The sequence below is a fragment of the Schistocerca americana genome, chromosome 4, assembly GCF_021461395.2.
Source record: "Schistocerca americana isolate TAMUIC-IGC-003095 chromosome 4, iqSchAmer2.1, whole genome shotgun sequence".
Taxonomy (NCBI): domain Eukaryota; kingdom Metazoa; phylum Arthropoda; class Insecta; order Orthoptera; family Acrididae; genus Schistocerca; species Schistocerca americana.
The window spans coordinates 821,844,685-821,861,881 of NC_060122.1; the positions used below are offsets into that span (position 1 = coordinate 821,844,685).

Below are 17,197 nucleotides of genomic sequence, written 5' to 3' on the forward strand. Positions count from 1 at the left end.
TGGCACCTTATTTATAGCCTGTGTTGAGCGTTCGCTAGCCACAATTGCGAACAAACCTTTGCCCACAAAATACTTCTGCAACATAATAAAGTTCGTTCACTCACTTCGGCAATCCTCCTGTTCTTCAACTGTTCGTAGAGCATCCAAAAAATATGTCGCCTTGTGCACTATTTTGAATCTTGGCAGTGCTCGGCTAAATGGACGATCCGTTTCTTGTAGGGTTGGGGTGAGAAACTACGCCGTAACTTAACAATTATTCAGAAGTAGTAAAACACCAGTAGGGCAAAGTGCACTTACGGTATCAGCAGCTCTTCCGCTGCGTGCTGCTGATGGCATTTTGTTATCGTTGGTCGTAGCCAATGGGATGATAGTATACAGTGATCAATGGCAGTTACTCATACCAACGGACAATGCAAGTCTCTCGTACCAATGATTTCTTTCGGTGGAAGATACCAGTTGATTACTTTTGTTTAATAGGCGACATTAACTACTACTCATCTATTATGAATTTTAAGGTCCTTTAGCACTTTTTTCAAATATGTCACGATTTTCCGACGTTGTGGTGAGGTTTGACCCTAACAGTAGAGCTTAAACTTCTGTGAATGAAACGAGCAGCAATCACATTTAAAGTCATTATTACCGGTTAGCGGACAATTCCCCTCTACCCCACGCAACCTTGGTTGTGGTGACATATTGATCTGTAGTGTAACTGGAGGTTGGAGTATGATAAAGTGGTTGTAAACCGGCAGAGCCAATGAATGTTAGCACCAAAAGTAATTATATTAACAAATTGATATATAGCACAGCCCGATACCTACGTTCGTCTTTGCAGTCATCTATTTGTGTGCTTTACTTCTGAAATTGCCACCATTTCCGAGGACGTGATTAAATTGGGACCTAATAGTAAAAAATACCATCTACTTTCAATTACGAAGCAAGGGAAATTGCAAACGAGCAATGCGATTGTCTACCCACACATAAGTCATGACTGCTCGTGTTCACTTACCATTATTCATCATGCAAAACGACACAGAAGGCAGCACACAATGTTTCGGACACCGTAAATGAACTTTTAGTCGCCAGTGTTGCAGCAGCTTCGATACTGGACATCCGAATTACATCTGGTGCCACGCCATTTTTAATATCCCAACGCATAGTGAGCGTCGATACTAACTCAGAAATATCTGCACATCGCTACTACGGCAGGCGTCATTTCCAGCCACAAGAGGCGAAAGAGGCGTGTCACATGGGCCACACCACTCGCACGGATCTAGGCCGGGCTGACAGTCAGTAATCAGTAATGTGGTGTATAGACTGTTGAATGTCTCATCATGTCGCTACGTATAAAACGACCCCGCTTTTGTTGTGGACTGTCCGGTTTTCATTATTTAGTGTGCAGCTAACGATGACTCTTGTTATGTTTACAGTTTACGCTTTCGTATCGGAAGTGAATAGAAGACCATGAATGGAAAGTAAGGCCACGACCAGTGCGTCCCTGTTGCGTCAGCCATAGACAACGCCACGTATGTTTCTCCATCGAGATATGCCATAATGTCTGCTCCCAATACTTGACCCCTAAGTGTACCTTTTTATGATCAGGTTAGGTTCACAGTAGCTCAAAAGAGTAGCTTGCTAATACAGGACGTGCAAAATAACACTGGCGTGGAAATTTTTTTACGAATTTTAAGATAGGCAACCCAGCTTAAATCGTCTGCCCCTGTTGGGGATGATGTAAAGCGGATTGCCTATCTGAAGGTGCATGAAGTACCGGATGGTTATAGTTAAACTTTCCCTATTTAACACGTTAGAACACGGAAACTAATTACCGTACAAGGACCAAACTTGGTAGCATTAGCGTCCAGAGCATGGGGTGCGTGATTTCCATGCGTCACAGCGCCACCGATCAGTTCCAACTATGGCGACCAGGTGCTGTGATCAGTCATCATGATGCAGTCTGACGCACCTGACCAGTCACAATGCATTTGTTGACGTGTCAACATGAGCTTGGATAAAAGCAGCAGAGCATTATTGGTGAAGTTCTATTATGAAAACAACAGTAACGCTGCAGCTGCAATTCCAGAATAGCACCAGCTGAAAGGATTACAGAAAGGTCCTCTCTCTCGACCTGCTGTGCGGAGTATGATGAAGAAGTTCGAATCAACTGGAGGACTGGGCATCGCTCCGGGAAGAGACCGACGACTAGTTGCACCACAGGTGTTTGATGGAATCGCTTTTGCTACGGCAGACAACGCTGCGCGTAATTCCCGATGATCAGGCAGTGTGTGTGCAGTGACATGAAAGTCGATCATCCCGCGGTTCACTGTACGGATGGTGCTTCGAACCATTCTCAAATGATATATGTACACGATCGATATCGTACAGCAGCTTACACCACAGGACGCTCAACGATTTTTTTAAACTTCGTTTTCCACTTCCTCGCGAGGACTGAAGTTGATGAGGGCTGGCCCTGGACCATACTATGCACGGACGAAGCTCATTTTTCTCTACGGGTGTGGTGAACACACAAAACTGCCGAGTGTGGGAATCTTCACCTTCCAGACACTGTGCATGAAGTTCCTCTGTATGGTGAACGTGACACCGTACGGTGTGGCTTGAAAGGAACGTTCGTTACTGGCTCATTCTTTTTTGAAGAGATTGCTGCTGAAGGACCGAAGATGTGCAGTGTGGCTGGCCAGCATTACTGCGATATGCTTCGCCAGCATTTCATATCCGCCCTACAGGAGAGAGAGGCATTGAACTCAACAGTTTTAATGCAAATGGGGCCCCACAGACATTGCTCGTGAAACACATTTGGAGACGATCGAATAATGAGCCGATCATTTCCAAATGCTTGGTCGGCACGATCACGTGATCGCACTCCCTGTGATTTCTGGTTGTGGGGCTACCTGATGGGCAGGGTTTACCAGGGGAACATTCACAGGTGTGCTGATCTGAAGCGCAGCATATCAAGAGAGGTAGCCAGCATACCTACGGACGTGCTTCGTTCTGCACAGCAGCAATCCTGCTCTTTCAGACTCTTGTGAACACTGATGGGCGGCATATTGAGCCGCTTTTGTAGCAGTAATGGTACCGGTGTACAGGGTGGTCCACTGATAGTGACCGGGCCAAATATCTCACGAAATAAGCATCAAACGAAAAAACTACAAAGAACGAAACTCGTCTAGCTTGAAGGGGGAAACCAGATGGCGCTATAGTTGGCCCGCTAGATGGCGCTGTCATATGTCAAACGGATATCAAGTGCGTTTTTTAGCCGGCAGGAGTGGCCGTGCGGTTCTAGGCGCTACAGTTTGGAGCCGGGCGACCGCTACGGTCGCAGGTTCGAGTCCTGCCTCGGGCATGGATGTGTGTGATGTCCTTAGGTTAGTTAGGTTTAATTAGTTCTAAGTTCTAGGCGACTGATGACCTCAGAAGTTAAGTCGCATAGTGCTCAGAGCCATTTGAACCATTTTGCGTTTTTTAAATAGGAACCCCCACGTTTTATCACATATTCGCTTAGTACGTGAAGAAATATGAATGTTTTAGTTGGACCACTTTCTTCGCTTTGTGATAGATGGCGCTGTAATAGTCACAAACTTATAGGTACATGGTATCACGTAACATTCCGCCAGTGCGGAAGGTATTTGCTTCGTGATACATTACCCGTGTTAAAATGGACCGTTTACCAATTGCGGAAAAGGTCGATATCGTGTTGATGTATGGCTATTTTGATCAAAATGCCCGTCGGGCGTGTGCTATGTATGCTGCTCGGTATCCTGGACGACATCATCCAAGTGTCCCGACCGTTCGCCGGATAGTTACGTTATTTAAGGAAACAGGAAGTGTTCAGGCACATGTGAAACGTCAACCACAACCTGCAACAAATGATGATGCCTAAGTAGGTGTTTTAGCTGCTGTCGCGGCTAGTCTGCACATCAGTAGCAGACAAATTGCGCGAGAAACTGGAATTTCAAAAACGTCGCTGTTCAGAATGCTACATCAACATCGTTTGCACCCGTACCATATTTCTATGCACCAGGAATTGCATGGCGACGACTTTGAACGTCGTGCACAGTTCTGCCACTGGGCACAAGAGAAATTACGGGACGATGAGAGATTTTTTGCACGCGTTCTATTTAACGACGAAGCGTCATTCACCAACAGCGGTAACGTAAACCGATATAATATGCACTATTAGGCAACGGAAAATCCACGATGGCTGCGTCAAGTGGAACATCAGCGACCTTGGCGGGTTAATGTATGGTGCGGCACTATGGGAGGAAGGATAATTGGTCCCCATTTTATCGATGGCAATCTATATGGTGCAATGTATGCTGATTTCCTACGTAATGTTCTACCGATGTTACTACAAGATGTTTCACTGCATGACAGAATAGCGATGTACTTCCAACATGATGGATGTCTGGCACATAGCTCGCGTGCGGTTGAAGCGGCATTGAATAGCATATTTCGTGACAGGTGGATTGGTCGCCGAAGCACCATACCATGGCCCGCACGTTCACCGGATCTGACGTGCCCGGATTTCTTTCTGTGGGGAAAGTCGAAGGATATTTGCCATCGTGATCCACCGACAACGCCTGACAACATGCGTCGCGCATTGTCAATGCATGTGCGAACATTTCGGAAGGCGAACTACTCGTTGTTGAGAGGAATGTCGTTACACGTATTGCCAAATGCATTGAGATTGACAGACATCATTTAGTGCATTAATGTGGTATTTACAGCTAATCACGCTGTAACAGCATCCGTTCTCAGAAATGGCGAGTTCGCAAAGGTACATGTATCACACTGGAACACCCGAAATAAAATGTTCAAACGTACCGACGTTCTGTATTTTAATTTAAAAAAACCTACCTGTTACCAACTGTTCGTCTGATATTGTGAGTCATGTTTGTCACTATTACAGCGCCATCTACCACAAAGCGAAAAAAGTGGTCCAACTAAAACATTCATATTTCTTTACGTACTACACGAATATGTAGTAAAAAAAATGGGGGTTCATATTTAAGAAACGCAGTTGATATCCGTTTGACCTACGGCAGCGCCATCTAGCGGGCCAACCATAGCTTCATCTGGTATCCCCCTTCAAGCTAGACGAGTTTCGTTCTTTGTAGTTTTTTCGTTTGACGCTTATTTCGTGAGATATTTGGCCCTGTTACGATCAATGGACCACCCTGTATAATGGTATGATGTACGTTAGCAGCACATTAAAAATGTTTCAATTGAATTGATTTTGCATTATTTCTTTTTCCCGTGTGCTGATATTAATGCTACCCACTTTGGTGCTCGTACGGTAATTAGTTTCCATGTTATAAAGTGGTAAACAAGGAACGTTGAATGATAACCGACCGGTATTTTCCACGCCAGTTTTCTTTTGGCCACCCCAGTTTGTAAAAGTAGTCACGTTATTACACGGTAAGTAGCATAGAGGCGGAATGAGACGGAACGGAGTGTGGACTCCCGCTGCTGCTGCCGCTGGCTTGCTCGGCGTCAGCGGACGAGAGGTGCTTCCAGGCGGCGCGCTGTTCCTCTGCAGGTCTGAGGAGGCGATGGAGGAGGACTCGCTGGAGGAGAGCGACGAGTCGGCGGACGAGCGCGACTTCGAGGCGGAGGAGAACCGCGCGTGGCGCAGCCGCCTGCAGCGCGGGCTCGCCGACCGCCTCGACGACGAGGAGGACACCTACCACCCGCCACGCGTGCTCGCAGCCGCTCCAGCTCCAGCTCCAGTCGCAGTTCCGGCCCCAGCCGCCGCTCCAGCAGACGCCAAGGCGCCACCAGCGGCTCCGGCGCAGACTGCCTGGGAGAGAGTTAACGGTGGTACGGCACTCCACACATACCGACCTCTGTTTCAACCCTTATAAAGCTTTTTTTTTAATCTTTATTCATCAAAACCAATATTATACAACATAACCCACCACCTAAAGACATTAGTGGGTCGAAGTTACATACAAGGTTACAATTTCCAGCTGCGTTTACCAAAACTCTATTTACCTATTATTAGTATCAACTACAGGATAGGAAGTTAGTTCTATGGGTATTCCTACTATTTGATCTACTGTTAGTGTACCATGCTATCTACTCTATCCTACTCTACTAACTGTTACATCCTGCAGCGTTACAGGTGCGCCAGTAAGAAGATATAAACCTACTATCTCTTGGTCGTGCCCACTGAGCTAATCCCAGTGGGCGTGCCCCTGGCACTGGGCTGGCCTTAACGCATATCGCTGTAGATCTTTAAAAATATCCTACTATCTATTTCCTACAGGTAATTCTATCTACTAGGTCGTAATCAGTGTTCTTTGTCTATGATCGGTGAGTTCACACCCTCCCCCTAGTCGTGAATGCGACGGATCCCGATCATCTCGGCCAGTACGCATCCTGGCGGAATGGGATGGTGCGTGATGTCACATTTTGGTTCTTTCACTACTCAATCTCCCTACGATATTCTCTCAGGACTTTGGCGGATACCTCGCTGGCCAATTTATCAACGATAGGTGATTGGGCCCCTAATTAGATGGAAGGTATCTGTATTTGGCAGTGAATTTCTTAACTCAGCGGCAACGTCGTCGAAAAGGGGACACTCGTAGACCACGTGATCCGGTGTACCTGTTTCGGCACCACAGTTACACGGGGGTGTCGCTCTTTTCCCGAAACGGCAGAGATATGCCGGATACGGGCCATGCCCAATGAAGAAGCGCAGCAGTCCCTTGCTCGGCTGGAAATGCTTCATACTCAATCTTTCTTGGCCGTTTCGTAAACGTTGGTATGTTCTTCTCCCTGTCTCATCCCCATCCCAGATTTCTTGCCAGAGTTCCATCCCCCTTCTTTTAATTGATATTTTACCCCCACTCTGACCCCCATAATATCCCCGGTTTTTTCGATCTGCCCCTTTTTTACCAAGTACCGTGCGGCTCTCCAGGGTGTCAAGGAGAGGCTGCATATTGACATCCCAAAAGAGTGGCCCCAGGACAGAGCCCTCTGGACACCCCTTCGTTATCTTTTTGCCTACTATCCCGCTAGGGGATGATAGCCAGACCTCTCTATCCATACAATAGCTCCTGAGACATCCATATAGCGGCCCTGGACACTCCTTCTCTCGCAAGCAGGAGGAGAGCGAAGGCCACCACAGGTTGTCGAAGGCGCCTCTGATGTCTACCATGATGCCAACTATGTACTTATGTATGGACGACACGCAGACCTCGGCCGCCATGGCGGTTGCGTCAGACGCAGAACGCCCGGGCCTGAAGCCGAATTGCCTGCTGCTCATCCCACAGAGCATCCGGTGTGCCATCAGCCAGTCAGCCAGCAACCTCTTCAGCAATTTTCCCAGCAAGTCCAACAGACATATAGGTTTTATAAAGTATTTAAAAAAAATCTGTATTCAATTCATTGCATTATACATATAACCCACTACCTGACTACATTAGTGGGTCCTAATGATGATACAGAGAAATGCAGCTTTCTATTCTACACTACAGGTAATTTTATTATTATTATTATTACTCTGATCTTACCGCTATGAGGTTCTAAGCTACTTAACCTACAAGGAAACTACATGCTACCTGCAGCGTTACAGGTGTGACAGTGCTACTATAAACCTACTGGGTGTTGGCCAGGCCCACTGAGCTAATCCCAGTGGGCATGCCCCTGGCACTTGGCTGGTCCTTCACTTGGTATCGCTGCAGTCTATTCTAAGGTGTTATCCTATCTTCTACATCTAATCTAATTATATACGTCATAATCGGTGTGCGTTCCATTCCGGTGTTTATGTACCCCTCTCCCTCCTAGTCCAGGGCATGGCGGATTCCAGCCGTGAAGCGGCTGGCCAAGTCCCTACCTGGCGGTACAGGAAGGGTGCATGAAGTCTAAGTCGGTGAAAAGTATTTGTCTTTAATGATGATTGTCCCTTAAAAAGTTCTTAAGTACTTTTTTTGATATTTCATCAGTGAGTTTATTTAGGGTGTTAAAAGTGTTGTTGTGCCTTAAGAAGTGGTATGTGTCATTGTTCGGTAACTGTTGTCTTAGGTCATGGGCTACATCATCGAAGAGGTGGCACTCATACACCACATGTTCTGGGGTACCTTGCACAGCACCACAGTCACACACTGGTGTAGCCTGCTTCCCAAACCGACATAGATATGTTGGGTATGGTCCATGTCCAGTAAGAAAGTGCAGCATTCCTCTCGTAGGCGTGAAAAATGTGAGTTTTATCCTTTCCTCTAGATCCGGTAGCAGCTCATAGGTTCTGCGTCCCGTATCCTCATTGTTCCATTGTTCCTGCCACAGTTCGATCCCTCTCTTTTTGATGGCGTACTTATCCCCAGCATAAACCCCAAGTATCTCCCTGATTTTGTCCCTGTTCTCCTTCGCCCAGTACCAGGCGGCCTGCTCACGAATTTTTATGTCCAGTGGACAAATCCCCATTAGCACTAACAGCGCTCCCCCAGGTGTTGTCCTGTAGGCCCCTGCTGAACGTAGAAGCATGTTCCGCTGCACTCTTCTTACGGCCATGGCAGGCATGACCCTCGTGTGTGTGCCCAGACTCCTGATCCATATCCTACTATTGAGGTCAAGATACTATTATGGTATAATTTGATTAAGTTGGGTGGAAGGTGAAACCGCTTATGACCAATTCCAATGAGATTATTTAATAAAACCAAAGATTTTTGAGATATGGTATCAATGTGTGATGCAAAGTTCCACCTCTCATCGATGATTACACCCAGGTATCGGGCCTCGCGGGGCCGAAGAACTGGCGTGCCATTAATTCTTACAGTGGGGTTTCTGACCAGTTGGCCTTTGAGAAGGAGGTATGTAGATTTATTGGGCGCAATCGTCATTCTGCTTTTATGACACCACGATGTAAGTACAGTTCTCTCCACTTTCGGCTCTAGGTCCTCACGGCTTCGGCCGCCGACCAGCAGGAGGAGGTCGTCGGCGTATGCTATGACCTCTAGCACATCGTCACAGTTCTTTAGGTCTTCAAGTAGTGGCTCCATGTTGATGTCCCAAAAGAGAGGTCCCAGGACAGAGCCTTGAGGACATCCTTTGGTCACAGTCTTCCTGACTATACCGTTAGGGGCCGATAGCCAGACCTCCCTGTCTGCACAATAGCTCCTCAGACAGCCGTATAGTAGCCCTGGGCAGTTCTTCTCCCGCAAGCAGGAAAAGAGTAAGGGCCACCACAGGTTGTCGAAGGCGCCACTGATGTCCACCATGATGCTGACGACATACTTGTGCAGGGTGGAGCCACAGACCTCGGCAGCCAGGGCGATTGCGTCAGACGCAGAATGGCCAGACCGAAAACCGAATTGTCTGTCACTCATCCCGCACAGCATGCGGTGTGCTGTCAATCTGTTTGCCAGTAGTCTCTCAAAAAGTTTGCCCAGTATGTCTAACAAACAGATGGGTCTGTAAGACTTAATTTCTGTGGGATCTTTATCTGGACCCTTTTTGATGATGATTACATTTGCTTTTTTTCCATATTGCTGGGAATTTCCCGAGTTTCAGGCACTCGTTGTATAACTTAATGAGAGGAGGTACGAGCTGGGGGGCAAGGAATTGCACCACTTCCGCAGTAATGCCGTCCGGGCCAGGAGCTTTTCCCCTTTTGAGGGCCTTGATCTGGGCAGCAACCTCCTCCTCAGAGAAGGGGTAAGTTCTAATGTTATTGTTGTAGTCCCTTCGGTCTTCTCTCCTTATTCTTTTCTGTTCTTCTGTCTCGTTTTCCTCCACATCGTCAGGTAACAGGACCCGAAGGAGGGCCTCAGCAGTTTCCTGCCACGTGCCCGTCATCCGGTCCCCGTCCCTGACGGTGGATAGCACCATAGATGATCTTATCTTTTCCCGTACCAGTTTGTACGGGACTCCCCAAGGGTCTGTAGCCAATTGGGTTTTCACGTAGTTTTCCCAGCTTCTAAGTCTGACTGCCCTAAGCTCCTGTTGAAATTGATCCTTGCTTTCTCTATAGATCTGCAACCATCTTTGTTTTTCTCCCCAGACGACACTCACAGCCTGGCGCATCTGTCCTAATTCGACCGACCATGGTGTGGGGGTGGCCGCAACGGCTCTCCTCCTGGTTGGTACAGCAGCTCGCACCGCCCTGGTGATCGCCTGTACCAGTTCTTCGGCGCACTGTTCCACGTTTTCGTCACCCTCCAGCAATGTCGGGATGTTGCACTCTTCCACGAGACGGTCCCAGTTGGTCTTGTTGTAATTGAGCTGCAGCTCCCACCCCATGTCCCAGTGGCACTCCCTTTCCCCAATAGTGAATGTGATTAGGTTATGATCACTGGTGGTTGCTCTGTCCCACACTTTCCAGTTGTTGACTTTTGTGGTAAGGTTTGGTGTTACTAACATAACATCAATGTTTGTGCCTTCTCCCCCGCCGCCAGTATAGGTGGGGGGGGGGGGTTCCCTTGTTGGTTGGCAACCACCAGTTGCAATGCCATGATTGTCTCCTCAGCCTTTAGCCCCTGATCGTCGTGCGTGCCACTGAACCATAGGGGGGACTTTGCATTTATATCTGCCGTCACGAGCATCCTGCGTCCCTGCAATGCCGTAGCAACCTCTGTAAGTGTCTCCAAGAACTCATTTCCCTTCCATATTGGAAGTATATGTTGGAGATGTATATCACTCCTGTAGGTGTTTGCAGTTCCACGACATTGCAGTGTTCGCCAGAAAACTGCGCAAGGACTGTGGCTCTAAATGATCTGTTGATAATTACTACTGCAGCTTTTGGCTCTATGTCAGAGTGTATTACTTGCCAATTGGCAGCCATGAATGGGATCCGCCCCGCTTGGGAGTACGGTTCCTGTAAACAGAGTACATCTAGACTCTTCTCTTCCACCACCTTCTGAAGTTCCTGCAAGACTAGTTTACTATTGTGGGTGTTTATCTGACCCACGTTTAGTTGGCTCACGTGGGAAGTAGGTATGAATATGTGATTCTGGCCAGTTTTTGGACCAGTCGTGGGCTTCTCTACCATTAGTTATTACTGATTGATAGTATAATTCCTCTATGTCGAATTTCTCATTTCTTCTTTCGAAAACCTTTTTGACTAGATCTCGCAGGGCTCCGAAGTCGGTGGGGAGATTCATTGTCTTGAGCTGGATTCTGTCCACAGCCTCTATTACTGGAAAGGTGACATCTCTACCATACTCGTGGCCGACACTTACCACATGTCTCAATGATCAATTCCCATTCCTCCCGGGGATGGTGAGTCAGAGGATGGCTTTGAGCTGCTTACTTCATTATACTGGATATGTTCGGTGGTTACTATTTCTTTGCTGTGTGATTGTGAACTCCCAAGTACAGGATGCCTGCGTGGTCGAGAATGCTCTTGGTTCGACCCAGGTCCCCAGCAGGGAGGAGAGGGAAGCGTCTTCTTCACATGGATCAGTTTGTATGCAAACGTCTTTCATTGTTATCATCAGACATCGTGGTTGCGTGATTTTTTGAATAAATTCTTTGAATTTGTTCGCCCTCAGAGCGTCCCTCAGCCTCTTGCTTGGGGATTTCCTTTTTGGCTTCCTGAGTTGAGGTATGGCCTCAGCCATAGTCAATTCGAGAAATTAATCTTTGTTCTAGCATCCTATACGTTGGGCAGTTCCTACCAGTGGTGTTGCAGGGTTTCCTTCCCCTTTTTGTGCATGGGATGCAGGTTGCGTTCTTATTACAATTTTTTCTTGTGTGGTCCTCTGCCCCACACCTGGAGCAGGCTGGCTTCCTTTCACAGTGTTTATGGACATGGTCCAAATCGCCACAGTTGTGGCATCGGGGGACTACTAGGTAGTCTCTAACATTGATTGCATGGAATCCTATATAAATTTTCCCCATGGCGGTAAGTTTGCGCCACACCTTGCCGGAGACCTCGGCGACGTGACGGACAACATCTCGTTCCCGAGGTCCCGTTTTGAATCGCAGCTTAAATTCGTTTTTAAACGTTTCCCATTCAGTGTCATCAAAGTCTTGATTGTACATGGTTTCATATATGTCACTTTCAGTTAGGGCCACAGGTACATCGTACAATATCACCAGAGGATTCCTTTTCTTAGGTGGTTCACATTGAATAGCCTTATTTAGTTTACAATTATTTAATATTTTGTCTCTGTCTTCCTCGGTGGCAAGATCAACGACTACTACATTTTTTGTGGCTTTTATCTTATTGATTTTGATTTTGTCTCTTGCCAGGTCGATTGTTGTTGTAAAGATCTCCTGCACCTTTTTGATAGTCTGACCAGGCAGGGGTCTTAAAAAGACTGCCGTGTCTGGTTTCTTTGAGGTCTTGGCGATTGTTTCTTTAGTTGTTTGAGCCTTTGTAGCGGCTTGCGCCACCACTCCGGCCCATGTCTTGACTGGCTGTTGTCGTAGTCTTGCATTCTTTTTTTCCAACTCTTTGAGACGCCCCTCAAGCTTCGCGTTTGCAATAGCCCAGGCAGCGAGCTCATTCTTTATTGCCAGGACCGCAGCCTGGCTTATTTTTCCATTCTTGATGCTGGAATCTAAAATTTGGCTGATACGACAGTGTCTCTCATACACATTCTCATCATCATGTCCCACTTCCTCCTGCGAGGTAGGGACAGTAGACATACTCGCCCTTGAAATCGCACTCGAATCACTCGTCTCTTGTTCGGCCATGTTGATTGACGAGTGAAAAAAGGTTGGGAGCCCGTCTCTTACCCCGGACCAGCTCCTCTGGCATGGGGGGGGGGGGGGGGGGGACTATTGCAGCTCGCCCACCAGCCTCGCCCCAAGGCCAAGGGCACTCTTCGAACTGCAGGATTCAGCGCGCCGTTGCCAGCGCACTGGTCCCCGTCGGTGGCTCCGTCATCATCGATTTCACCGGACGCTCCTCAGCAAGTGCACCCCGCACTCCGGAGAGGCGGATGCACCTCTCGTCCTTCGCCGCTTACTAGCCCAAGCTTCCACCTCTCGGCCAAGGACCCACTCCTACTCAGTTGGTGGGTCGGTCACCCAGTCGTTCAGCGGTCTGGACCCATCTAACCTAGCCCAGGCGATGCCACCACCTCCTGGGTTTGGCAGAACACGGCCCTGTTATCCAGGGGCGTGGCGAAGCACCCTTGCCGAATCGCGCCGTGATCCCACGCCGACGAACGAGATCGCCGGCATGCAGAGCACCTGTTGTTCTGGGCCCTGCGAACAGAAGGGACTAGTGTTTGGTCCCTTGACACAGCTCCCCCTGTGCCACGCACCCTTCGCTTTCGCATCGGGTTGGGTCGCAGTATAAAGTATTTTTTTTAATGTAGTTTATTTTTAAAAAAAATAAATAAAAAATAAAAAAATTCTTTATTGACATAACAATAATACAATAATAATTATAAATATGTGGCCCACCTCCTAACATGATTAGTGGGCCATTTATTGTTACATAAGATTAAGTTTTTTTGCAGCTTAGATTACAATTTTTGTTAGTGAGCTACTATTTAAATTCCTAAGGTAGTGTTAGATTCCTACAACAACAATGGGCAGTTTAGTTTTTACCTACTTCTAACCTAGAAATGACTACTAACTGCAGCGTCACAGGTGTGCCAGTAAATATATAATCCTGCTTGGAGTGGCCAGGCTCCTCGAGCTAACCCCGGGGAGCATGCCCCTGGCACCGGGCCGGCCAAGGTTAGTAATCGCTGCAGTTTCCTATGTTAGTATTCTAAACTACGTCCTACTACTACTAGCTTAACCTACATCATAGTTGGTGCTTGTCGTGATCGGTGTGATAGATCCCATCCCCCTAATCCTATGCATGGTGGTTTCCAACTGATGGAAGTCGGCCGTTCCACGCACAGGCGGTATGGGACTGGGATCAGGTCGTAATCGGTTGGTTAAAGAGTTCTGTGACTATTCTTCTTGATCCCTCAAGTATTCTATTAAGACCTTTCGCGATACCTCTTCTGCCAGGGCATTCAGGGTATGGAAAGTGTCTTCTTGTCTCAGGAGATTGTATGTCTTATTGTTTGGTAGTCTGTCTCTGAGTGTTGTCGCCACGTCGTTGAAGAGAGGGCACTCAAAAACCACATGATCAGGAGTTCCCTCAGCCACACCACAGTCACACTCGGGGGTTGCCCTTTTCCCGAACCGACATAAATATGTCGGATAGGGTCCATGACCAGTGAGAAAGTGGATGAGTCCTCGTGAAGGTTCAAAATATTTCATGGTCCCGCGTTCTTTAACATCAGGTAAAAACTGGAATGTTCTTCTCCCCGTTTCATCTTCCTCCCAATTCCTCTGCCACAATTCCTCCCCTCTGTTTCTTATTTCCCTCTTATCCTCTACTCTCACACCCATGATATCTGTTATTTTTTCCCCATTCCCTTTTTTTGCCCAATACCATGCCGCTTGTTCACGTATTTTGATGTCTAACGGGCAGAGCTCCATTATGACTAACAGAGCTCCCCCTAGTGATGTCCTGTAGGCTCCCACTGATCTTAAAATCATATTTCTTTGGACTCTTCTCACTATCATGGCGGGCACGACCCGCGTGAGCCTGTGTGCCCAGACTCCTGAGCCGTAACCCACTACTGAGGTCAAGATGCTGTTGTGATAGAGCTTGATGAGATGAGGGGGGAGATGAAATCGTTTGTGTCCAATGGAAATGAGATTATTTAGTAACTGGAGGGCTCTCTGAGTTACGGCTTCTATGTGTTTTCCAAAGTTCCATCTCTCGTCAATTATAACTCCCAGGTATCGCGCCTCTCGTCGCCGAAGAACTGGTGAGCTATCAATTCTGACCGTGGGATTCCTGATAAGCTGACCTTTTAACAGTAAATATGTGGATTTAGTAGGAGATATTTTCATTTTTGTGTTAAGGCACCATTGGTGCAGTTTTTCAATGGCCCTTGCGATCTTTGGCTCGATGTCCTCTCGGCTACGGCCGCCGGCCAGCAGGAGGAGGTCATCTGCATAGGCTATCACCTCTAGGACCTCCTCACTTTGTTGCAGTTCATCTAGTAGTGGTTCCATGTGGATATCCCAGAACAGGGGCCCCAGAACAGAGCCTTGGGGACACCCCTTTGTGATTACTTTTCCGATTCTCCCGCTAGGGGATGATAGCCAAACCTCCCTGTCTTTACAATAGCTCCTCAGACACCCATAAAGCGGCCCTGGACACTCTTTCTCCCGTAAGCAGGAGAAGAGCGAAGGCCACCACAGGTTATCAAAGGCGCCACTGATATCCACCATGATGCCGACGACGTACTTATGCGGGGTCGAGCCACAGACCTCAGCCGCCAGAGTGATGGCATCAGATGCCGACCGCCCCGGCCTGAAGCCGAAGTGCCTGCTGCTCATCCCCCACAGTACCCGGTGAGCCGTCAATCTGTCAGCCAGCAGTTTCTCTAGGAGCTTCCCAAACAGGTCCAATAGGCAGATTGGCCTGTAAGATTTAATTTCGGTTGGATCTTTTTCCGGTCCTTTTTTAATTATTATCACATTCGCGGTTTTCCACCTCTTGGGAAACCTTCTTTGTCTAAGACATTCGTTGAATAGGTGGGTCAACGGCGCGACTAACTGGGGTGCCAAAAATTGCACCACCTCAGCCACAATGCCGTCTGGTCCTGGAGCTTTCCCTCTTTTTAGGGATCTTATTTGTGCAGCCACCTCCTCTTCCGAGAAAGGGTAGACTGCCGTGTTGTTGTTATAGTCCACTAGATATGCGTCACGCAGTTGCTTCTGGATTTCAGTTTCTTCATCCGCATTGTCGTCAGGCAGCAGGGACTGGAGAAGGACCTCAGCAGTTTCCTGCCAAGACTCCGTCATCCCGTCCCCTCGCCTGACTGTTGATAACTCCAGGGGAGAGCGGATTTTTTCCCTTACTAATTTATAAGGGAGACCCCATGGATCTAAGGCCAACTGGCTCAGCACATAGGTTTCCCAGCTACGCATTCTCACTTCGCGTAACTCCTTCTGGAATCTTTGCTTGGCCTCCCTGTATTGCAACTGCCATCTTTGTCTTTCCAGCCAGACGACACTGCGCTGGTAGTTTCTCCTTAGCCTTCTGACAGATTGCCGCAACTCCTCTAATTCGGGCGACCATGGTGATGGCGAGGCCGCCACGGCCTTCCTCCTGGTTGGTACAGCGGCCCTCACCGCTCTATGTACTGCACCCACCAGTTCCTCAGCTCTTTCGTCTACGTCTAGGTCTTGATGTGCGTCACCTTCTGGTAAGGCAGGAATGTCGCACTCCCTTGCTAAGAGTTCCCAATTTGCTTTGTTATAGTTAAATTGCACCTCCCACCCCATGGTCCAGCGGCACTCTCTTTCACTTAAAGTAAAGGTTATTAAGTTGTGGTCACTCGTGGTGGCATTGCTTACGACTATCCAGTTCTTTATTAGGTTAGCTGCATTGTGTGATGTAAGGGTCACATCTATATTCGTGCCTTGTCCTCCTCCTGCTGTGTAGGTAGGAGGATTGCCTGGCCTGTTGGCCACCACGAGCTGCGAAGCCATTAGAAAGTCTTCTACTTTATCGCCGTTTGCGTCTCTGGTGCCGCTGTACCACAGGGGGGATTTTGCATTGATGTCAGCTGTTATGATTATCTTTCGTCCCCGCAACGCCGCGGTAACTCTTACCAGATGTTCTAGATGTTGTTCTATTTCATCTCCGTATTGAAAATACGTATTTATAAGAATAATTACTCCCATCAGGGACTGAAGCTCCACGACGTTGCAGTGACGAGTTGTAAATTGTGAGAGTGTAGTAACCCTCAAGAGTTTGTTTGTTACTATTATTGCTGCTCTAGGGTCCTCACCTCTGCTGACAATTTGCCAAGTTGTGGCAGCAAAAGCTATTTTCCCAGCTTGGGAGTATGGCTCCTGTAGGCAGAGCACGTCCAGTCTCCTCTCCTCCACCTCTTTGCGGAGCTCCTGCATAACAAGTCGACTGTTATGCGTATTTAATTGTCCAATTGTTATCTCAGTTGTCATGGAAAATATGTGTGTATGTGGTCGTCCGGCCAGGTCTTACTCCAGTCAAAAGCAATTCGTCCGTTTGCCAGTACGGCCTGTTCGTAAATGTTTTGAAGGTCAAACTTTTCATTACGTCTCTCAAATACTTTTTTTCAGTAAGTCCTGCAGGGCTCCGAAATCAGTGGGGAGATTCACTGACTTGAGCTGTATTCTGTCTACAGCCTCCATTACCGAGAAGGTTACCTTTTTACCCTCT

General features: G+C 47.8%; 1 protein-coding gene across 1 annotated transcript in view; it reads left to right on the top strand.

The window, feature by feature from the left end:
* Positions 1-17,197, top strand: part of LOC124613014 — a 252,827-nt gene that overhangs the window by 227,744 nt on the left and 7,886 nt on the right. The window contains exon 11 of the mRNA XM_047141567.1: positions 5,555-5,835. Coding sequence (XP_046997523.1) covers positions 5,555-5,835 — 281 coding nt within the window. The remainder of the gene's footprint in view (positions 1-5,554; positions 5,836-17,197) is intronic.